We start from the raw sequence: 24,147 nt of genomic DNA, 5'->3' as shown, positions 1-24,147 counted from the left end.
CTCATCTGCGTGCTCATCTTCCTCACTAGGGTCTTGACCTGACTGCGGTTCGGCATCGTAACCGACTTCAGTGTGCAAATTCTCACCTTCGATGGCCACTGGCACACTGCAGAATCTCGGTTTCAACTGTACCGGGCAGATGGCGTCGAGTGGTTTGCCAACGTCAACATTGTTAACAGAGTGCCCCATGGTGGCAGTGGGATCATGCTATGGGCAGGCATAAGCTATGGACAATGAACACGATTGCATTTCGATGGCAATTTGAATAAACAGAGATACCGTGATGAGATCCTGAGGTCCATTGTCATGCCATTCATCCACCGCCATCACCTCATGTTTCAGCATGATGATGCACGGCCCCATGTCGCAAGGATCTGTACACAATTCCTGGAAGCTGAAAAAGACCCAGTCGTCCATGGCTTGCATACACACCAGAAATGTCACCCATGGAGCATGTTTGTGATGCTCTGGATCTATGTGTACCCGCCAATATCTAGCAACTTCGCACAGCCATTGAAGAGGAGTGGGACAGCATTCCACAGACCACAATCAACAGCCTGATCAACTCTATGCAAATGAGATTTGTTGTGCTGCATGAGGCAAATGGTGGTCACCAGATACTGTCTGGTTTTCTGATCCACGACCCTACTTGTTTTTTAAGGTATCTGTGACCAACAAGCATATCTTTATGCTTCCCGGTCATGTGAAATCCATAGATCAGGACCTAATTTATTTATTTCATTTCACTGATTTCACTGATTTCAGTATTTGAACTGTAACTCAGTATAAAAAAAATACACTGTCATGCGGCCCATGGATCCTTCACTGTAGATCAACACTCACTGCTGAACAGTTATTCAAGCATTTCTCTGGGAATATGTGAAAGCAATCACAGGGGATATAGAGTGTACTGTATATGCTGATGTAATTCAGCAGGAAAAAATGCAATTCAATTGTAAACTGAAATTATAACATTGTGCTTTACATAATTTTATTTAGCTCAAAAACAACTAATACAGTAATCAAATGTCATCAGGCAGATTCATTATATCTTATACACATCAATGTGCAGTATGTAAATATCCTATACTGTATTTAGTAACTCTAGCTAGTGTAAACTAGCTGGTTTACTTACTTCAAGTGCAGTTTGGAGATGGGCAGAACACCTTGGGCATGGGCAGATCAGTTAATCAGAGAAACTTGCATTTTTCGCCACAAAAAAGTAGCCAACTTACCCTAATCAGGCAATCAAAAATGCCTCCTTCCCTCACTCTGACCCTATTCTGACCCTAACCCAGCGGAAGGACTTTTGGGTAGCAAACCAAGCAGCATCTCAGAAGATTGAACAACTTCCAGAAGTTCAAAGGTCATCGGACTCTGGGATAAACATGGGATCCAGGTGCATTTTGGGGAGGATGACGGGGGTGCTGGCCCCCGCCCAGCCGCAGGCCACCCTATTGAATGTGGGCCTCTGCACCGCAGGCTCCCCCTGGAGCTCTGGGTACAGCTCCGGCATGGTGTTGTGTTCCACGTCGGGGGCCTTGAACAACGGGGCCGGTATGGTGGACTTGCCGCCGAAGCCGCCAAACGGGGTAGCCACTCTGGAGATGGATAGAGGATTGACAATGTTAATATTAGCCTTGCACAACTAACAAGGCAGAGGGGAAGTGACACATTGACTGAGTCATTAAAGAGTCTAAGCCTCTGGCTGGAGGACATGTTCTGTTGACATGGTAAGGGATGTATGGTAAGAGATGTATGGTGTATTTGTTGACAATGTTGTGACTCAGATAAAGGAATGTACAGTATGTCAGTGGACAAAGTGTAAAAGCAAGTTTACATTTCTATACATTTCTGCCTAGTAGACATAGAGAATGTTGTGTAGAAAACCAACTGTTCGAAACACTACTTGTTTCTTGCAAGGGTAAAGCATCATCTTTTTATTTAAGGAGATCTGAGTATCAAAACTCCTTAATGTATATATTTTTTGGAGGGTCAGGACAGAGTTAGAAACAAGATTTGGGGGATAGACCTAGGAGGAAGAACAGTAAGGAAAGGCACAGCCAGTCAGGGAAAGGGGGGGCACCTAGTCAGTTGCAAAACTGAATGCATTCAATGGAAATGTGTCTTCCTCATTGAACCCAATCCCTCTGAATCAAAGAGGTGCGGGGGCCAGCCATAATGGACATCCACGTCATCTGTGCCCGGGGAGCAGTTTTTGGGGGTTAACTGCCTTGCTCAATGGCAGAACAGCATTTTCTCCCCCACCGTGCTGGCTCTGAGATTTGAACCAGCGATCTTCTGGCTCTTAAACTTTGGGAACCCCTGGCCTAGCGGTTTTCACTCAAGCCCTCCCTTGAAGCATTGGGGAACATTCCACACCCCACGTCTATTTCTATGGGCACAAGCACTGTTCATGACACAAACTGTCCAACCCCTCTTGTTGATGGAGAGAACAGTTTGCAGGTTTAAAGCGTATTTCCTGCAATTCTACACATTTTGTCATGGGGTGCAGAGAACAATGAGCAGTTTTAAAGTACATTTTCTTGCAATTCTATACATTTTACCATGCCATGTCATATTTCAGTGACTCGAACATTGCTACAAAATCTATGGGCCAAAGAACCTAGCGAAAAAAACGTGGGCTAGTTTATCTGGACATTTCTGAGAAGTTATAAATACTTCTCTGAGGTATGCAATGACTGACATGACAAGAGGAAACTGATGATGCACTACCCAATTCCAAAATTGAACTCTACTATTACAACGTTCTCAAGTAAGTTGAAAGCAGAACTGAGTTCATTAAAAAATTATAATTAAATGTACTCAGTACCAGTCAAACGTTTGGACCCATCTACTCATTCAAAGGTTTTTCTTTATTTTTTACTATTTTCTATATTGTAGAATAATAGTGAAGACATCCAAACTATGAAATAACACATATGGAATCCTGTTTTGAAACCAAAAAAGTGTTAAACAAATCCAAATATATTGTAGATTCTTCAAAGTAGCCACCCTTTGCCATGATGACTGCTTTGCACACTTGGCATTCTCTCAAACAGCTTCACGTTGAATACTTTTCCAACCGTCTTGAAGGAGTTCCCATATACGCTGAGTACTTGTTGACTGCTTTTCCTTCACTCTGCGGTCCATCTCATCCCAAACCATCTCAATTGGGTTGAGGTCGGGTGATTGTGGAGGCCAGGTCATCTGATGCAGTACGCCATCACTCTCCTTTTGCCAAATAGCCCTTACACAGCCTGGAAGTGTGTTTTGTGACATTTTCCTGTTGAAGAACAAATGATAGTCCCACGAAACGCACACCAGATGGGATTGCATATCGCTGCAGATTTCTCTGGTAAGTGTGCCTTAAATCACAGTCAGCGTCACCAGCAAAGCACCGTCACACCTCCTCCTCCTTGCTTCATGATGGGAACCACACATGCGGAGATCATCTGTTCACCTACTCTGCGTCTCACAAAGACACGGCGGTTGGAACCAAAAATCTTAGATTTGGACTCATCAGACCGAAGGACAGATTTCCATCGGTAAAATGCCCATTGTTCGTGTTTCTTGGCCCAAGCAAGTGTCTTCTTCTTATAGGTGTCCTTTAGTAGTGGTTTCTTTGCAGCAATTCGACCATGAAGGCCTGATTTTCACGCAGTCTCCTCTGAACAGTTGATGTTGAGATGTGTCTGTTACTTGAACTCTGCAGCCAAAATAAATGCTTCAATCTGAGGTGCATTTAACTTTAACTTATCCTCTGCAGCAGAGGTAACTCTGGGTCTTCCTATCCTGTGGTGGACCTCATGAGAGCCAGTTTCATCATAGAGCTTGATTGCTTTTGCGACTGCACAAATTTGACGGATTGACTGACCTTCATGTCTTAAGGTAATGATGGACTGTCATTTCTTTTTGCTTCTTCGAGCTGTTCTTGCCATAATATAGACTTAGTCCAATTTGGTAAAAGACCATCTTCTGTATACCGGCCCTACCTTGTCACAACACATCTGATTGACTCACACACATTAAGATGGAAAGAAATTCCACAAATTACCTTTTAACAAGCCTGTTAATTGAAATGCATTCCAAGTGACTACCTCCATGAAGCTGGTTGAGAGAATGCCAAGATTGTGCAAAGCTGTCATCAAGGCAAAGGGTGGCTACTTTGAAGAATCTCAATTCTAAAATATATTATGATTTAACACTTTTCTTTTTTGGTTACTAAATGATTCCATGTGTTATTTCATCGTTTTGATGTCTTCACTATTATTCTATAATGTAGAAAATTATTTTTAAAAATAAAGAAGAATCCTTGAATGAGTAGGTGTGTCCAAACTTTTGACTGGTACTGTATGTATTTTATAAAAAAATTAAAAATTGGGGGGGCCCCACAGTTTGGGAACCACTGCGCTTGTCTACCTGCTGCCCTCAATCAGCTGAGCGAAGGCTTGAACCTCCGTTGCCGTGGGGATATAATTTGTCTAGAGTCAGGAGCATTACTACTGCACCAGCCTCTGGCATGGCAAGTACTGTACTATTTCAGCCAAGGTATGGTCCAGGACAGGTCCATCATCAGTCATACCTGTTGAAGCTCTTGTACCCTGGTCCTTCAGGCTTGGCCTCTGGCTCTGCCAGGTGGTTGACAAGGCTATCGGCCAGGGAGGGGTCGCTGTGGTAGATGGCCTGGTCCCAGGGGGAGTGGTAGGACTTGGGGAGGCATGTGCTGTTGAACTTCTCTGGTTCCATTTGTTTTAGAGGTCCACCATAACCTGGGCAAACGAGGGGGAGAGAGAATCTGGTGTAAGGGCCCTGTGACTCCATTCGGTACAGTTTGTCAAAGCGGTAGAAGAAGTTGAGAGCGGGAGAGGAAGAATCAGAGGGAGAGCTAGACATAGAAATAAGGAAGAGGAGGCAGTGAGAAACTGCATAACAGAGATGGTGTAATGATTTACAATGCCATTTGAGGAATCTATCAGGTCATACTGTACTCTCAAGCTGATTTTTTTTTGTCTTGCACAAACCTCAATATAAACAAAGTGCAGCAATGTATGGGTTCTCCCTGTATGGTCAAAAATATGGTTAAGTTTCACAGTGAACCAACATGAAGGACATTTTACTGTGTGGTGTAAGGGTGACAGGGAAGGCCTATCCAAATAAGTATCCTTCAAAACTAGTGTTCTTCGCCAGGGGCGCCTTGCAAACACGTGTTATGTAACGTCGGGTGTTGCTGTGTCACGTCCAACCCTCTTACAACTAACAAAATACTCTGAGTTTGTTTTATCAAAGGAGGAAATGAGAAAGACCAAACATTGTCTCCTCGGGGGAGTTGTGCTGTTTTTTTTTTTTTAGAAACTTCCTTCACAAACGCAAACCACAAGATCTACTTGGGGCCACGGAGAAGTGTTCACGAGCATGGCTGCACATTTGGCTGCTCCAATGTGCTGTGGGAAATGTACTGTGACTGCCGCACTGCAGGAAACACTGGGGGTTGGGAAGATGAAAGGGAGATCACTGTATTAGTGACATGGGGTTAAGGCATGGTAGATATAGACAACAAGACTAGGGACAAAGTTTTGACTCCATGTTTTGAAGCATTGTTCCAAATGTTATCGCGTTCGCGTCATGATCTCGAGCCAGTCCGTCAGACCCACACTACCAGAGGGACAAGATATTTGGGTAGCACTTGACATTACAGCAATGAATAAAGTGGTACCATGGTGATAACATTGTAGTATTACATATCTATTACCACTGTATTACCATAATATTCACCCTTTGCCACTCTGTAATGTAAAAGGCTATCGATACGGTTATATCAGTGGAGTAACATTTCAACACGAGTCTGATTGCGGTGCAGTGATTTATTCGGTAGCCAGCATTTCCTTGCTTCCCTTCCCTATTCACACTATTCAACAAGCCATTAGACACTCAATAGTGAAACATCTGGGTTCATCTCTTGGCTAATTTAAGAGTCATTGTGTGACATCCGATAACCTTTGAGCCCAATTCTCGGCTACTGTTATCGCTGTGTCCACGGACTTCTCCGCCGACTCCCTCTCAAGGTGGTGGCGTAGTCAGTCGTATGTTCCCAAAATAGCATTGCAAACTGTCTCCATGTGCTCATCGGCTTAACTGGTGTCCATATTATGTTGACGGTGCTGGATCAGGAGGTTGAGCATGATCCGAGTGCCATTCGCTTCCTGATGGTTCTCAGAGGATAGCGAGTGGTGGACACAGGAAATACTCTGCGCATTTCCTGTGGAGGAAACTTGACTATTATCAAACTATCCCCAAGGTCGCCCATAAAAAGTGAGGGAAAGGAAGGGAGAGAATGGATAGATACAGAGAGTGAGGGAGAGATCCACGGAGAAAGATAGAGAGGGGGGAGAAGGAATGCTCCTGCCCTGGAGCCCGGAAGATTCCACTCAAGAATAATTTTTCCCCCACGAAGACGCCTAAGTACAAAAAAATACAATGGAATTAATAAAATGCCAAAACAATGAAGACTATCCCCACGCTGTAGCTAAACGTTTCATAGTTTGTTAAATCCAGCTGGACCAACATCTATTTTATCCATACACTTACCTCATGTGAATAAAGGAGTAAACGTTACTAGCACCGAAGGTTCTACCATAGAGCAAGATGTAGCTATGACCATATTACTTAATAAAAGTAAAATCCTATCTAGGGGGTTATGGGGCTAGGGTTACTTTCTTGAAAGGACATAAGGCCAGGGATATTCTCACCGGGCTGCGTAATTTTTAATTTGGCCTAAGGTTTCGAGCTCTGTGCCCGATGCAGGTGCTCCAATAAATGTTTTCAACTGGCCAAGGCTTGATGACTTCAATGTCACCGGCTCACCCGTGCTAGTATAAATCATGCTAATGACTCCACTGACATCCAGGTTAATGAGTCGTTGGGGTCATGGGGTCATGAATTTAGAGCAGAGGTTATGTCGCATTAGCAGCACCCACCTGGTGCAATGTTGTCTGGGTTGGAGGTGTTGCTCGGATCAGGCGTGTTCGGGGTTGTTTTAGACTGTTCCACTCCCAAGCTGTTGCTTTCTGTGGTTTCTTGACTCTGCGTTTGAAGAGTTACACCATTCCAAGGAGAAGGTTAGAGGGAGGGAGGGAGGGAAAAGGCAAGGACAGAGACAGTTTAGATCAAAGGTCAGAGATATAGAGGGGTTAAGAAAGAGAAAGTGAGATTGGGAGAACGATGGAGAGTTCAGTGACTGTCTTATGTAGAGCCAGTAACATAAGGAGCATTGTATTCCCATGTATAAATATCCTGTGCTGTGGTCCACAGTGGGTAACTTTCATCCTCCCCAGTGATATTTGTACTAATTTATGCCAGGACTTCCTCAGGAAATGTTGACAACTTTAAATAAATTCCCCTTTGACCCAAAATCGAAACAAACGGGGACTGCAAGATCAAACTATTTTCATTTAGAGTTTTAATAATTTCATCCGATTCAGTGTCCAATAGATTCCAAACAACCTTAAAATGTGCAGGTGACTGCCAAAATAAAGGAAACACCAATATATATAGTGTCTGTGTGGAGTGTTTGGCCACCACGAGCCAAAACCGCTTCAATGCGCCTTGTCATGGAGTTCCAGACGCTTGCAGAATCTATTGGATTCTTCCATGAGAAATGACTTCATTTGGTGAGGGTGGGGGAAAACACTATCTCTGGCACTGCTTCAGAATCTCCCATATGTTTTCAATTGGGTTGAGATCTAGTGACTAAGACTTACACACACACACACACTACTCACCCTTTAAACCCTCTATGCTCATTTGAGACCCCTCTTTCAAAGTCACTGAGATATCTTCTTTTAGCCATGGTAGACAAAATAATGGGCGACTTGGAATGTTATTCATGACTCTAAACATGATGGGATGTTAATTGATAAATTAACTCAGAAACCACACCTGTGTGGAAGCACCTGATTTCAATATACTTTGTATCCCTCATTTACTCAAGTGTTTCCTTTATTTCGGCAGTTGCCTGTATGTATGTGTGTGTGTGTTTACAGGCTCAAACAACTAGTTATCAGAGGAAGTGTCCTGGAAGTGGCTTCTAAATGGAAAGAAACAGATTGGACTCTCTGTTTCAATTAGTTTGGTAAAGTATATTGGGAAATGTCCCTGTATGGTCTGAGTAGCATATTAGCCGCTAGGGCCTAATGTAGCCGCTAGGGCCTACAGTAGCCGCTAGGGCCTAAAGTAGCCGCTAGGGCCTAAAGTAGCCGCTAGGGCCTAAAGTAGCCGCTAGGGCCTAAAGTAGCCGCTAGGGCCTAAGTGGCCTAAATTTCCGGGACGAGAAGATGAAGACTTGGCACACTGCCCATCCAAACACAAAGCTTGTAAACAGGACTTTTAACTTATGCCTGTTGTAAGAATCTCATAGCTATTATGCAAGTACAAGGCCTTATCCAGAAACAACCCCCTATCCGTTACCCCCTATCTGTTACCCCCTATCCGTTACGCCCTATCTGTTACTCGAGCAGTTAGGCTGTTTCTGCAATGTGTCTGAGTCTTGAGCAGCAGTAAGGCTGCAGTCTGATAATCATCTCAAGCGCTTATGTGTTTCAGGAAATTAGGTATAGTGTTCGTCAAGTGTCTGTTGCCGTTCTCCTCCTCGTAAGCGTATAGGCAACTATAGGATTGGGGAGAATGAATCACTAGATGACAGTCTCCTACAGTACAAGATAAGCTCTTCGAACACTATTGATAATGGTTTGAATGAACCGAATGGAAACTCTGCGATGAGCCCTCTTTAAATCTCTCATCACAATCGCGTAGAGCTCCAAAACAAATGCTAATGGTATCGGTCATCTCCCTCATTGCTCATTTTCCCATAAACGTTCACGTTGAAACAGCAACTTTGTTCCAGTTTTTTGATTGTCGTTGTCGTATCCAGAGTTTTTAATCTAGCTACCGTTCACATTCAAGCGTGTACTGTACATGCAAGGGGTTTGTGTTGCTTACATTGATCTGTGTGTTGGTTACATTCTGGATGCTCTCGAAGGTGTATTTTTCAGAGCGCCTCTTGCGCTTTTCAAAGAGGAGGGAGCCCCTGTTGGAGGCCAGAGACAGCTCCTCCAGCATCACATCCTTAGGGACACTCATCTTCTTCCCCAGGTCCATCTCTGCATCTGGAAGAGACACAACAGCTCTGAGAAAGTAGGGATGGTGTGTATGGGGAAAGGTGGGTGGGGATGCGTGTGTGTTGTGTCATTCTGTACCTCAGCTGTGCATGCCCTTGTTATGGTTTTATCTGTGTTTGGCTGAGCTAGTGTCCCACACATCCTTACTTTTTAATGACCCTATTATGCATGTAGTCTGTCAGAGTAAGTTATGCTCGTTATACTGACAATATTCACATTTGTCTATTTACATTCTACTGATTTACCTTTCACTGTAAAACATATTCCCATTACCCATCTGGCTGACTTAATATATCGTATGCTGTCAATAATACAATACATTTTTAATAATCTTTCTGTGTCAGACAGCCTCTCATGTTGGCCCCCTTGTTTGTGATTAGCAGTGAAATCCCCCCCCCCCCCTCCCGTGCATGCTGATCATGGAGACGTCATAGTCTAATCAAATGAGCCAAAAGCAAACCAGCCTGACAGAATATCCCTCAGCTGTCAGTGGCCCTCAGGCTCTCCCCCTCTCTCTCTCTCTCTCTCCCCAATGAGCCATGCAGTTGTCCCCTCCCAGAAATAGCTTGTTCAAAGGACAACGACAAAGGGATTAATTACATTCAGTAATAAACAAACTTCACATTTGCTTATTTATATCCAAGGCCGCAGACCGGTTCAATGGTGCTGCTTGGAAACCAGTAGTGAATTAGATGATACCCCGTTACAGAGTCTGTATAGATTGAGTGAGAGAGAGAGTGTGTGTTTGTCTTTGTTTACAGGCACACACACACACATGTATTTGTATGACTGCAGTTAAATTGTTCATGTGTGTCCATGTGTTTTTTTAACATTAGAAATGAATGAAGGGAGGCAGCGGGGGGAGAGAGAGGCCATGTGTCGTACCATACCTTCAGGACCCTGTACCTCCCTACAGATGGCTGCAGCTTGCATCTTCCTCTCGTTGGTCGTCATGGTAGAGAACTGAGACATCGCTGCCCCTGGGGAAACAATATCACAAGGGACAGCATGTGCCGTAGCAACTAGCTTAACAAACCAAAGGAAGCAATGCCGCGCAGCACTGTAAGGCATGCTATCCTCACCAACATTACACTCCCCCTGCCACGAACAAACACCCACCGCAGCAGGTACAATTTATTGGTAGTGCTGAAAGGGCAAAGTTAACACATTCCTTTTAAATAATCCTGAACCGTTAAACGCCAAGCACATGCTCGGGAGACATGACACTCACTCGGTGGTGAAGCGAGAATCAATATGCTTGGGATCACCCTTTTGGGTTGAGAAAGGACATAGGTACGGGACGGGCAATGTCACAGCAAGCATGTGTGACGGTTGACAAGATGTGGGAAAAGCAACAGTCCACATCATACCATTGTGTTCCTTGGTCTAGCTGTATGATGCACCATCTTGTTTTCATTTGAAATCCACATAAAAATCTGTATCCGTATGAATGGGTGCTCATTCAGTAAGTCATTCGGTAAACATCATTTAGGTAAAGACAACAGCAGAGTAATGTGCAGAGAAATCAAAGTACTTGTCCTGTCTATTCACTTGGCCTGAGAGCCATTCCTATACGACAATCTGACCATTTTAAATAAAGCATTCTTAGCTCTAGTGTCGCTAGTGTCACCTCCAGAGAGGTCAATAAACGTCCAAAGATGTTCTCAATGTTAGTAAGCTCTTTAAATCTATTTGTATCCACTGTGGGAATAACACCAAGAACACTATGTATGGAGAACTTGGAAATATTGTGAAAAAGATTGCTTGACATCACCGTGCATAATGACATTCATCACCCTACAGTAAGCCATTTACATATCAGGCTGCATTAAGTCTTAGGAGGGATCATATAGTAGACATACATGTGTACCTTACATCAAGTGTCCTACATTAACAAGACATGGGGATGCAAGAGAAAAACTGTTCGATTGGACAATAATACAGCTCTGTCAATCATAACGCCTGGACTATTGAAAGTCCCAAACAAGCTTGAAACATCAATGTCACCCTGTGGTATCACCCAGCAAAACATTTCGGCACAGCACCTAGGAAGTGACCCTATGCCTATGACACCTTACCTGTGTGTAGGTCCCTTTAGGGGCGTCTGAACATGTGCCTGTATCCTTACGGAAGCTAGGAAGACGTGGGGCAAGGAGGTCAGACTGGGTGGGGCGACCTGCACGGGTCCTTGCACTCCCCTGTGCTGAAGCCTTAACAGGGGTGAGTGGGAAGGAGGGGGTGGTGAGGGGGATTGGTGGCTGGCTGGATGAGTGACTGGCTGTGTGGGTGTCAGTGTGTGTCCTAGTTATGGGGCATGTTTGAGTGGTAAGGCTAAAGCAACCCGACTATGTGAAGGAACGAGAAGTGAAGTCAGGGTAGGTGAAACTACGACAGCCGAAAGTCGGACACTAAGGCTCAGATCGACATGGCAGAATCAAAATAAACATCTCCAACCCCCATATCATACACTCACAAACTGAAATCATATGTGTGTACATTGTACAATCAATTAGTAAGAGGGAGCCTCAAATATGAAATCCATTTACACTGTAGACAGTATTTCCAATGTAGCCTGCTATATTTGAATTGCGGCAAAGTTGTTTCCGATTTCAGTCACGTCTTTGGTCATGTTCCCGTGGGTCAAACAAAAGACCCTAATAATTGGTTGACAGTAGAGCCTTCCACAATGCAGGTGACGGCTGCAGGATGAAGTTGGTGAAGGGCAACTGCAGAAACTTGCAGTCATCTTCGTGACCTTTTAATCACGTGATTTTCATGTTGTCGACATGTAGGCAGGCGCCAGTCGGCCAATTTGTATCTCTATAATGCAACACACTTCGAAAGGCGGTGACCAACAATGGTCACTGACTTGACAAAAGTGATCCGCTCGAACGCGCCCAATGGTATGTGGTTCGGGCGGTGGGGGGCTAAATATAGCGGCTACCACTCCCCTTCCCTCCCTCTCGCTCGTTGCTCAGTGTCTGTACAGAAGCTTAGGCTGGGTGCAGGGGTTGCTGCCGAACTAGCTCCTGTCTAGCCACTACTTCCCCCCCACCCTTTTCTGACACCATACCATCTCCCATAGTTCCCTTGGTCTGACCTGTTGGAAAGTGTGTGAGGCTGGGGTTGTAAATACCCCTCTCCCCCCAGTAGCGCCAAGGACAAAACCCTTATATTACCAATCCTTATCACATATCTGTTGCGTAGACCTCAACGGCCTGTTCAGGGAGCTGAAATGATTGGATATGTATCTGCTATAAACTCCTCCTAAGCTGCTGAAAGGAACCGTTTTGCGATTGGACCCTAGGTGGCAGTAGAGGTAATTGAGAGGTGGGGTTTTATATTTCCGGTGCACCAAATGCATCAATGACTATGGGACTACCAATAGTTTAGTTACCAGGACATAACTGCACCCCAGCCTTGTAGTTTTGGAACTTTGTAGGCTTTTTGAATGGTCTTCAATTAGCTATAACTTTGTGAAAGGCAAAAGTAAATTCATCCACAAACACAAGTTAGATTATATAAACCTTAAAGGGGCAATCTGCAGTTGCTGCATACATTTTTGGACCTATAAAGTAATTTATATATAAAGTTACCCATTGATTGTTAAATAATTATAAATGCCTTATGACCTTAGTTCCACTGTCATACCCCATCATAAACCAAAATATAAGCTTGGTTTACTCCAATGTTTATACACAAACACTGTATAGACATTTACATTTACATTTACATTTAAGTCATTTAGCAGACGCTCTTATCCAGAGCGACTTACAAATTGGTGCATACACCTTATGACAACCAGTGGAACAGCCACTTGCATCTAAATCTTGTTGGGGGGGAGAAGGATTACCTACCCTTACTTACCCTATCCTAGGTATTCCTTGAAGAGGTGGGGTTTCAGGTGTCTCCGGAAGGTGGTGATTGACTCCGCTGTCCTGGCGTCGTGAGGGAGTTTGTTCCACCATTGGGGGCCAGAGCAGCGAACAGTTTTGACTGGGCTGAGCGGGAACTGTACTTCCTCAGTGGTAGGGAGGCGAGCAGGCCAGAGGTGGATGAACGCAGTGCCCTTGTTTGGGTGTAGGGCCTGATCAGAGCCTGGAGGTACTGAGGTGCCGTTCCCCTCACAGCTCCGTAGGGCGAGCACCATGGTCTTGTAGCGGATGCGATCAACTGGAAGCCAGTGGAGAGAGCGGAGGAGCGGGGTGACGTGAGAGAACTTGGGAAGGTTGAACACCAGACGGGCTGCGGCGTTCTGGATGAGTTGTAGGGGTTTAATGGCACAGGCAGGGAGCCCAGCCAACAGCGAGTTGCAGTAATCAAGACGGAGATGACAAGTGCCTGGATTAGGACCTGCGCCGCTTCCTGTGTGAGGCAGGGTGACTCTGCGGATGTTGTAGAGCATGAACCTACAGGAACGGGACACCGCCTTGATGTTAGTTGAGAACGTCAGGGTGTTGTCCAGGATCACGCCAAGGTTCTTAGCGCTCTGGGAGGAGGACACAATGGAGTTGTCAACCGTGATGGCGAGATCATGGAACGGGCAGTCCTCCCCCGGGAGGAAGAGGAGCTCCGTCTTGCTGAGGTTCAGCTTGAGGTGGTGATCCGTCATCCACACTGATATGTCTGCCAGACATGCAGAGATGCGATTCGCCACCTGGTCATCAGAAGGGGGAAAGGAGAAGATTAATTGTGTGTCGTCTGCATAGCAATGATAGGAGAGACCATGTGAGGTTATGACAGAGCCAAGTGACTTGGTGTATAGCGAGAATAAGAGAGGGCCTAGAACAGAGCCCTGGGGGACACCAGTGGTGAGAGCGCGTGGTGAGGAGACAGATTCTCGCCACGCCACCTGGTAGGAGCTTCAAAACATGCTTAAAACTATAACTTTAATGTACTGGATGGTCAGTCCTTGCATCCATGGCTCTGTCTATGAATTTGATAGTGGTTCCATTTCTCCAGGCCCATCTCTCATCTTTACACCAAAACAGAAACCGGGGATGTTGAGGAGTTTGTTGAACAACATTCACAGTTCTTCACTACTTCTATCCTATTCTAGTCTATCCAACTCAATTGCTGACTGTTGCGTTATGCTACTTTGTGGCATCAAACTTGGAGATTGAAGCATCATCACATGCTGAGAACAAAGCCATTCCCCGCCCCCACTTCAGCCAACAGATCACATCTCTCTGTTCCTACAAGCAGCAACTCAAGAAGGACCCACCAACACAGAGAATAGGGTGGCGCTGGACAGAGGAAGCAGTTTCAATGCTGCAGGATTGTTTTGAGAACATTCTGATTGGAATATGTTCAGAGTCATCCACCCAGGACTCATCATCAACATTGAGGAATATACATTGTCATTCAGGCTTCATTAGGAAATGTGTTGATGATGTTGTACCCACAATAACAATTCGGACATACCCCAGCCAAATATCCTGGATATACTGAGATATCCGTACAATGCTGAGAGCCTGTACTGCAGAATTGAATGTAAGCAGAACGAACACCGATGACTCTGTGTCGTGTGACACATACAAACAAAGTCGGTACGAGCTCCACAAAACCATTAGGGAGACAAAAAGATAATATAGACTCAAACTTGAGTTGATGTTTGACAACTCAGACTCGCGTCGCATATGGCTAGGATTACAGACTATCACTGACTGCCAAAGCCTACCTCCTAGATGAGTTTAACACATTCTATACTTGCTTCGAGGCAAACAATACCGAGCCATACAGAAAGACTCGCTGTTCTGGACTACCAGGCTCTTTTTCTGTCCGAAGCTAATGTGAGAACTCCAGTGAACCCTCACAAAGCCACCAGCCCAGATGGCATCCCTGGCCACGTCCTCAGAGTGTGTGCTGACGAGCTGGCAGGAGTCTTTTCAGACACTTTCAACTTCTCCCTGTCCCAGGTGGTAGTCCCCACCTGCTTTAAGGAGACCACCATCATCCCAGTCCCCAAGAAAAACAAAGTGACATGCCAGGCACACTGGACCAATCCAATTTGCCTACTGCTTCAAAAGATTCACGGAAGATGCCATTTCCATTGCTATTCACATGGCAGCAGCACATCTGGGCAAGGGGAACACCTATGTGAGAATGCTGTTCATTGACTATAGTTCAGCATTCAACACTATTGTTCCCTCCAAGCTCAACACCAAGCTCAGAGCCGTGGGTCTTGACACCATCCTCCGCAACTGGATCTTGACTCTTAACACAGAGGCCCCACAGGGGTATGTCCTCAGTTCTCTGCTGTCCTCCCTGTTCACCAACGACTGCATGGCTTTGCACGACACCAACTCCATCATCAAGTTTTTCTCACAAAACCATGGTTGTAGGCCTGATAACCAACAAGGACAAGTCAGCCTATAGGGAGGAGGTAAGTTTTTATTTTACCTTTATTTAACTAGGCAAGTCAGTTAAGAAAAATTGTTATTTTCAATGACGGCCTAGGAACAGTGGGTTAACTGCCTGTTCAGGGGCAGAACGACAGATTTGTATCTTGTCAGCTCGGGGTTTAAACATGCAACCTTCCGGTTACTAGTCCAACGCTCTTAACCACTAGGCTACCCTGCCGCCCCAAGTGAACTGGCATTGTGGTGTCAAGACAGCAACCTCTCCCTCAACATCAGCAAAACAAAGTAGTTGATTGTTGACTTCAGGAAGCAGACGAGGGAACATGCCCACATCAACGGGACTGCAGTAGAGAGTCAACAGTTCTAAGTTCCTCGACATCCACATCGCCGAAGACTTGTGCATTGTGGCCTGGTAAGGGAATTTCTCAGTCTCTGTCACAAGGCCCTAAAGCGGGTGGTGAAGATGGCCCAGTACATCACTGGGACTGTGCTCCCACCAATACAGGACATCTACTCGAAGCGATTCCTGAGGAAGGCACACAGCATCATCAAGGACCCCACACACCCCAGCCACGAGCTGTTCTCTCCCTTACCGCCAGGAAGACTGTATCGGAGCATGAGGTCTGATACCAACAGGCTCAGAGACGGTTTCTATATACAAGCCAAAAGACTGATGAAAACTTGAACTGGACTGACCTGCTCTGATTCTTCACACCTTAGCACACATGCACTCACTCATACACACACAAGATGGCGTAGCAGTCAGATGTCTTTGTCTTTGTCTTGTCCCATGTATATATCTTTTTCTTCGCATTCTTTTAAATATTTTTCCTAAACCTCAACTTCAAAATACTCTGTTGCAACCCGCCTCACCCAATGTGGTGTGGATCTGTTTTTTTCTAAAGTTTTTCTATTTACCTCTGAACTGGAATACCTCAACTGAAGTTAGCTAGCTAACTAGCTACCAGCTATCAGTCTGCTAACCTTTAGCTCGGAAAGCTCTCGACAGTTAATACAACGCATTTCAAACCAGCGCATGCCGGACCTATGTTTCTCTCCATATCCCAAGATTCCTACCGCAAACTCTGAACCCTTTCATCTGGATCATGGCAGCTAGCTAACCGCAACCTGGGTTGACTACTCCTGGCTAACGTTTCTGTCCCGTAGCAAGCACCAACTAGCCTGGGGCTAGCCGACGCTTGAACCATCTCCCAGCTAGGGCTCCTGGGCTACTCCTGAAGCCCACTCCTCAGCTACAATATCCAGACCCCTTCTACTGCCGGTACGGGGCACGGAACCCCGCAGATCCTTCACGACTGGAATACCGACATAATCTGCCCGAGGATCCCAAAAGGCCCCTCAGGCGCGACTTCCCCTGAAGACCCATTCTGCTGACCGCGGCCTGCTAGCTATCTATAGCATATTGGACTGTTAGCTGATCCACCGGCCAGTTTCTTGGACCACTATACCCATTTTGCCAATTGGACTTGGGCCCCTCTGCTACTTGGAACCCTACTAATTCCACGACTGGTCTATCAACGTCACCGCACGAGGAGGCAAAAACAGACTTTTCCCCCATTGCGACGTCCCTCTAAGGCCTTATGCTAGCTTGCTAGCCCCGGACAGCTAACTGTCTGAATCGCCGTGTCCCCAGCCAGCCCAACCACTCACTGGACCCATACGATCACTTGGCTACGCATGCCTCTCCCTAATATCAATACGCCTTGTCCATTACTGTCCTGGTTAGTGATTACTGTCTTATTTCACTGTAGAACCAAAAGCCCTGCTCAATATGCCTTAACCAACCATGTTGTTCCACCTCCCACATATGTGATGACATCACCTGGTTTTAAACGTCTCTAGAGACTATATCTCTCTCTTCACCACTAAATGCCTAGGTTTACCTCCAATGTACTCTAATTTCTACCATACCTTTGTCTGTACATTATGCCTTGAATCTATGCTATCGTGCCCAGAAACCTGCTCCCTTTACTCTCTGTTCCGAACGTGCGAGACGGCCAGTTCTTCTAGCCTTTAGCCATACCCTTATCCTACTTCTCCTCTGTTCCTCTGGTGATGTACAGGTTAATCCAGGATCTGCAGTGCCAAGCTCCACTCCTACTCCCCAGGTGCTCTCATTTGTTGTCTTCTGTAACCGTAAAAGCCTTGGTTTCATGCATGTTAACATTAGAAGCCTACTCCCTAAGGTGGCTTTATTCACTGCTTTAGCACATTCTGCCAAACCGGATGTCTTAGCCGTGTCTGAATCCTGGCTTAGGAAAACCACCAAAAACACTGAAATTTCCATCCCTAACTATAACATTTTCCGCCAAGATAGAACTGCCAAAGGGGGCGGTGTTGCAATCTACTGCAGAGATATCCTGCAGAGTTCTGTCTTACTATCCAGGTCTGTACCCAAACAATTCAAGCTTCTACTTCTGAAAATTCACCTTTCCAGAAACAAGTCTCTCGCTGTTGCCGCTTGCTATGGACCACCCTCTGAATTGATTGCCCCCGCATCTATCTTCTGAGCTCGTGCTCCTAGGTGACCTAATCTGGGACATGCTTAACACCCCGGTCATCCTACAGTCTAAGCTTGATGCCCTCAATCTCACACAAATTATCGATGAACCTACAAGGTGCAACTCCAAATCTGTAAACACGGGCACCCTCATGGATATCATCCTAACTAACTTGCCCTCCAAATACACCTCTGCTGTTTTCAACCAAGATCTCAGCGATCATTGCCTCATTGCCTGCATCCTTAATGGGTCTGCAGTCAAATGACCAACCCTCATCACTGTCAAACGCTCCCTAAAACACTTCTGCGAACATGCCTTTCTAATTGACCTGGCTGGGGTATCCTGGAATGATATTGATCTCATCCCGTCAGTAGAGGATGCCTGGTTATTCTTTAAAAGTGCCTTCCTCACCATCTTAAATAAGCATGCTCCATTCAAAAAATGTAGAACTAGGAATAGATGTAGCCCTTGGTTCACTCCAGACCTGTCTGCCCTTGACCAGCACAAAAACATCCTGTGGCGTTCTGCATAAGCATCGAATAGCCCCCGTGATATGCAACTTTTTAGGGAAGTTAGGAACTAATATATACAGACAATTAGGAAAGCTAAGGCTAGCTTTTTCAAAGAAATTTGCATCCTGTAGTACAAACTCAAAAAAGTTCTGGGACACTGTAAAGTCCATGGAGAATAAGAGCACCTCCTTCCAGCTGCCCACTGCACTGAGGCTAGGAAACACTTTCACTACCGATATATCCAAAATAATTGAGAATTTCAAGAAGCATTTTTCTACGGCTGGCCATGCTTTCCACCTGGCTACCCTTAACCCGGACAACAGCCCTGCACTCCCCACAGCAACTCGCCCAACTCGCCACTGTCATCCCCCTCTTCAAAGGGGGAGACACTCTAGACCCAGAATGCTACAGACCTATCTCTATTCTGCCCTGCCTTTCTAAGGTCTTTGAAAGCCAAGTTAATAAACAGATCACCGACCATTTCGAATCTCACCGTACCTTCTCCACGATGCAATCTGTTTCAGAGCTGGTCATGGGTGCACCTCAGCCATGCTCAAGGTCCTAAACGTCATCATAACCACCATCGATAAGAGACATTACTGTGCAGCCGTATTCATCGACCTTGCTAAGGCTTTCGACGCTGTCAATCACAACATTCTTATTGGCAGACTCAACAGCCTTGGTTTCTCGAATGATTGCCTCACTTGGTTCACCATCTACTTCTCCGATAGAGTTCAGTGTGTCAAATCGGAGGGCCTGTTGTCCGGACCTCTGGCAGTCTCTATGGGGGTGCCACAGGGTTCAATTCTCGGGCCAACTCTCTTCTCTGTATACATCAATGATGTCGCTCTCGCTGCTGGTGATTCTTTGATCCACCTCTACGCAGATGACACCATTCTGTATACCTCTGGCCCTTCGTTGGACACTCTGTTAACTAACCTCCAGATGAGCTTCAATGCCATACAACTCTCCTTCCGTGGCCTCCAATTGCTCTTAAATACAAGTAAAGCTAAATGCATGCTCTTCATCCGATCCCTGCCCGCACCTGCCCGCCTGTCCAACATCACTACTCTGGACGGTTCTGACTTAGAATATGTGGACAACTACAGATACCTAGGTGTCTGGTTACACTAAACTCTACTTTCAGACTCACATTAAACATCTCCAATCCAAAATTAAATCTACATTTGGCTTCCTATTTCGCAACAAAGCATCCTTCACTCATGCTACCAAGCATACCCTTGTAAAACTGACCATCCTACAGTTCCTCGACTTCAGCAATGTAATTTACAAAATAGCCTCCAACACTCTACTCAGCAAACTGGATGCAGTCTATCACAGTGCCATCCGTTTTGTCACCAAAGCCCCATATACTGTACTACCCATCACCTGTATGATCTCGTTGGCTGGCCCTCGCTTCATACTCGTTGCCAAACGCACTGGCTCCAGGTCATCTACAAGACTCTGCAAGGTAAAGCTCCGCCTTATGTCAGCTCACTGGTCACCATAGCAGCACCCACCCGTAGCACGCACTCCAGCAGGTATATCTCACTGGTCACCCCCGAAGCCAATTCTTCCTTTGTCCGCCTCTCCTTCCAGTTCTGCTTCCAATGACTGGAATGAACTGCAAAAATCTCAGAAGCTGGAGACTCTTACCTCCCTCACTAGCTTTAAGCACCAGCTGTCAGAGCAGCTCACAGATCACTACACCTGTACATAGCTCATCTGTAAATATCCCATCCAATCTACCTCATCCCCATACTGTATTTATTTATTTATCTTGCTCCTTTGCACCCCAGTATCTCAACTTGTACATTCATCTTCTGCACATCCTACCATTCCAGTGTTTAATTGCTATTGCTATTGTAATTACTCTGCCACCATGGCCTATTTATTGCCTTACCTCTCTTATCCTACCTCATTTGCACATGCTGTATATAGATTTTTCAACTGTATTAGTGATCGTATGTTTGTTTATTCCATGTGTAACTCTGTTGTTGTATGTGTCGAACTGCTTTGCTTTATCTTGGCCAGGTCGCAGTTGCAAATGAGAACTTGTTCTCAACTAGCCTAGCTGGTTAAATAAAGGTGAAATAAAAAAAATAAAAAACACACACAGTACATTCATGCTACACACACATCACAACTGCTGCTACCAGATTCTTATTTCCATTACCCAATACACGTGTAAATATTGTGCCAAAACTATAAATTGTGCCTTCCTGTAAAATACTTATGCTAAAATGTTTATTCTATTCCACTGAGCCATTAACTTTGTTTGTGTTCTTATCTTTTATTATTTATTATTGTTGTTTGCATTGTCGAGAAGGAACCAACAAGTAAGCATTTTCCGTTGGGCGACGTATACCATGCGTATCCCGTAGAACTAATAAGGTGTGAAAAGAAACAACATTTTAGCATCACATGGACTACCAGCAGCACAGAAAACAATGATCTAATGATTCCATTTAGATTTGATGATGCCTATATTAGAACTGGGATGCGTTAAGATGGAGTAGCTTAGAAACATGTCAGTCCCACAACAACAAAATGAGAAAAATACTTTGTCAGTAGTTCAATGCTTTTTTATTTCCCAAAATGCCTCATCCTGGCCTACTGAAATCAAAGTGAAGAAATCAAATGATGAAATCAAAACTGACAAAAAAGTACACAGACATTGGATAATTGTTTGGACTGAAAGTACTGTAAAATAAATGAAAATACAAAAAAATATCACTCTTATCACTCCAATATATCGTTGCTGATGACACACATACGCAACTTTGTAAAATCACATGACAGATACTAACTAGTGTTAAACAATTTCAAATCTTGCAATAATAAGAGATGATACATGAAAACTCAGAATTTGATCCATCGCAATCGCACATGAAATCTTCACTCTGGACTGATGAGAATCCATGAAAGAAGTAAGCAACACTGGCCAACGCAAGTGATGTATCTCACAATTTCAACTTGATCCACACCATACATGTCCATGACCACATAATAAAATGACAGTTATTGATTTCCTATTCTACATTCTATTTGCTTTGAAGCCTATTTATCACCAGCCACGGACATCAGCAAATAACACATTCTGTGCTCTACTTAACAAAGTCCAAGAACACCATTTCCACCCCTCACTCTCGAATGTACCTAATGTCAACTCTCATCTCTGACATAACTGGATCTCACTTTACATGAAGGTTTATTTAACATTTATTAATGTAAAGTATTAAGGTCATCTAAAGGACTTACCTAAACATATATGATTATGATTTATATGGAAGTTGGAGATGCGAGTAGCATCTCACAGTAGTATTCAGCCCTGTGTTCTTAGCCCCTTGCTCTGGATTGTTAACGGTTTACTATAATTGACTCCCTAAGCATTAACCGTATCCATATTGACACGTTTAGGTTGAGACACGCGAATCCACGAACACCCCAAAAACCAGCATGCTAAGTAAATACATCCGCAGTGGCACTAAGTCATCTGGATAATAAAACGGTAAAACCATAGCACGTGACCCTTTCGTATCCAACTCCCCGTAACGTATATGTGGCCACCAACTACTACTATAACACCTGTGTTATTTTGTGTGTTTCTCTTAGTGTTCGTGCCCTATCAACTAATGCACTAGGTCTTAGTTTGTCATCACACATTATTGTACCGCTCAGCAATTTCAAACTGACCTTTGTCGTGGTCATTGGTGAGTGGGTGATCTGTTTTGATGCACAGCGAACATAGCGGTATATTTCCCACTGTATTCCATACCGTATAAAGGTGTTTTGACACAAATGTACATGTCCATTCATTACTCCCATCCTTTAATTTTTATACATGACAATCACACATTCTGCCTTACAACATACTTTATTCCCATTTCTTCCTCCGAAGAAATACTATTGATTTCACTTACTTTGAATGCTACCATCACATCACAGTGTTGGAGGAAATTAAAGCCTCTGACAGTGCAATTACACCATTCTTTTTGCTTCAATCACTCATTGATTTCTGTCCAATGAAAGCTTGATGAAGTGAAACTCAATGGCATCCCATTTGACTAAAATAGAACCATCATTGACAGTGTCCCCAATACCAAAACATTTACTCTTATCATCTGTATATTCTTAGCAGTATTCTCAGTGCAACCGAATAAGCAGATCCAACCTCCTTCAATCTCTCTCCTGTACACACCACAAACTATCCCCTCGCTCTCCTCAACCCTTGTGTTATCCCATTGTCCCAAGTTTTATTTTATGCTGATTATATATATGGTCCTTACTACTATTCATCTGAATATCTTGGAGTCACTTTCTGGTCTTGTTATGAAGAAAAGTAGCCATTATGTTTGTCTGCCTCTAGCGTCTCCAGCTCCAGTCAGTGTGGTACACAGATCTGTAGCTCGGCTGCTGCTGCCCCCTCAGGGGCCTTCCGTTCCCATAACCGGCCCCAGAGTGCTCGATATTGGCCTCCGTCAGGGACCTCTGGGGCTGCAACTGTCTGGGCAGGGACCTGTTGCCAGCTGGACCGGCGGGGGCCGAGGCCGTGCTCTTGGTTGGGGACAGGAACGGAGGCATAACTCTGCTGTAAATCTGGGTCTGGGTCTGGTTCTGCCTCTGGTTCCATCTCTGGTTCGGGTTCCATCCCTCAGTCATCCTGGGAGGATCATAGGACACCCTAGACTTCCACTCAGCAGGGGGCTCGGGGAGCAGCTTGCGCTGGGCAGCCAAGCACACGTTGAAGGCGATGGCCTGCTGGAGGTTCTGGAAGGTGAAGGCCTCGTCGACCAGGCCCATGGGGTGGCGGGCTGCGGCCTCCCAGGGGGAAGGATGCTTGTAACTCTTGTCCAGCCAGGACATCTGCCTCCCCTGGGGTGCTGGAGCAGACGAGGCCCGGGGTTTATATGAGAGGGAAGGGGACCCAGACGATGACCGGAGGCCCAGCGATGGTGCTCTGGCGGCGGGTGGGGACAGAGAGTAGCTCCTGCCAAATGCCTGTAAAATAGACATTCAGACATGTTTACTTCAGACAGGGACTGTTTTTTAAGCACGCACTAGTCTGACTATCCTTCCAGCAAGAACAAATCACAGTGGAACTTGGAAAATAGCTTAGACATACAGTAGTTTGAGAGCCTCCTTTGAGCATTTAATACCCACATATAATCCAGTATTCTCTTCCCTCTCTCGCAGCAACAGTCATGTGTAACCTAATATGAAGCTGTACAGTTATGTTCCAAGTAATATTTTTGATATGGTAGTTCGATTGTTTATCAACAATAATATAAAGCAATGTGAGGAGTATTTTGGTAACCTGAATCATGATATATTAGGAGTTGACATTCATGCTGCTAGTATACTGCACAAAGGCCAGCTCTCAATTCTCAAAACAACTATTGATGTTCTAAAGGAAGACAACTCTACCAGAAGCAGGATACAACTTGATAGAGGATTCCTATTCAAGAAGCTACACCCTTAGAAAAAAAGGAGAACCATTTGAAGAACCTTTTTTGGTTTAAGGAAAAACTATTTTGGTTTCCATGTAGAGCCCTTTCCACAGAGGGTCCTACAA

At 44.9% G+C, this 24,147-nt stretch overlaps 2 protein-coding genes and 1 long non-coding RNA gene across 6 annotated transcripts in view; 1 reads left to right on the top strand and 2 right to left on the bottom strand.

Moving 5' to 3' along the window:
* The window catches only part of LOC118391983 (uncharacterized), a 58,029-nt gene that overhangs the window by 17,628 nt on the left and 16,254 nt on the right, over positions 1 to 24,147 (top strand). The window lies entirely within an intron of this gene.
* On the bottom strand, positions 962 to 11,449 carry LOC118391982 (myozenin-2-like). Of its 2 annotated transcripts, XM_035783516.2 has the most exons (6): positions 11,255 to 11,449; positions 10,067 to 10,156; positions 8,998 to 9,164; positions 6,978 to 7,083; positions 4,586 to 4,772; positions 962 to 1,601 (listed from the first exon to the last, which is right to left on the bottom strand). In XM_035783516.2, exons 2-6 carry the CDS (start codon positions 10,146 to 10,148, stop codon positions 1,361 to 1,363), a joined length of 783 nt encoding a protein of 260 aa, XP_035639409.1. In that variant the 5' UTR covers positions 10,149 to 10,156; positions 11,255 to 11,449; the 3' UTR covers positions 962 to 1,360. The 2 variants fall into 2 exon arrangements, with proteins under 2 accessions (XP_035639409.1, XP_035639410.1); XM_035783517.2 differs by lacking the exon at positions 11,255 to 11,449 and having other exon boundaries at positions 10,062 to 10,156.
* The window catches only part of LOC118391980 (synaptopodin-2-like), a 41,280-nt gene continuing 38,251 nt past the window's right edge, over positions 21,119 to 24,147 (bottom strand). For 2 of the 3 annotated variants that reach the window (XM_035783511.2, XM_035783512.2), the window contains one exon: positions 21,119 to 23,573. In XM_035783511.2, the coding sequence (XP_035639404.1) occupies positions 22,938 to 23,573 (636 nt within the window). In that variant the 3' untranslated portion in view covers positions 21,119 to 22,937. The remainder of the gene's footprint in view (positions 23,574 to 24,147) is intronic. The other variant, XR_008062718.1, reaches the window with a different exon arrangement.

This window comes from Oncorhynchus keta, chromosome 13 (genome assembly GCF_023373465.1).
Source record: "Oncorhynchus keta strain PuntledgeMale-10-30-2019 chromosome 13, Oket_V2, whole genome shotgun sequence".
NCBI classification, from domain to species: Eukaryota; Metazoa; Chordata; class Actinopteri; order Salmoniformes; family Salmonidae; genus Oncorhynchus; species Oncorhynchus keta.
The sequence above is the reverse complement of the archived record's forward strand: the minus strand, read 5'-3'. Positions and strand labels throughout refer to the sequence as shown.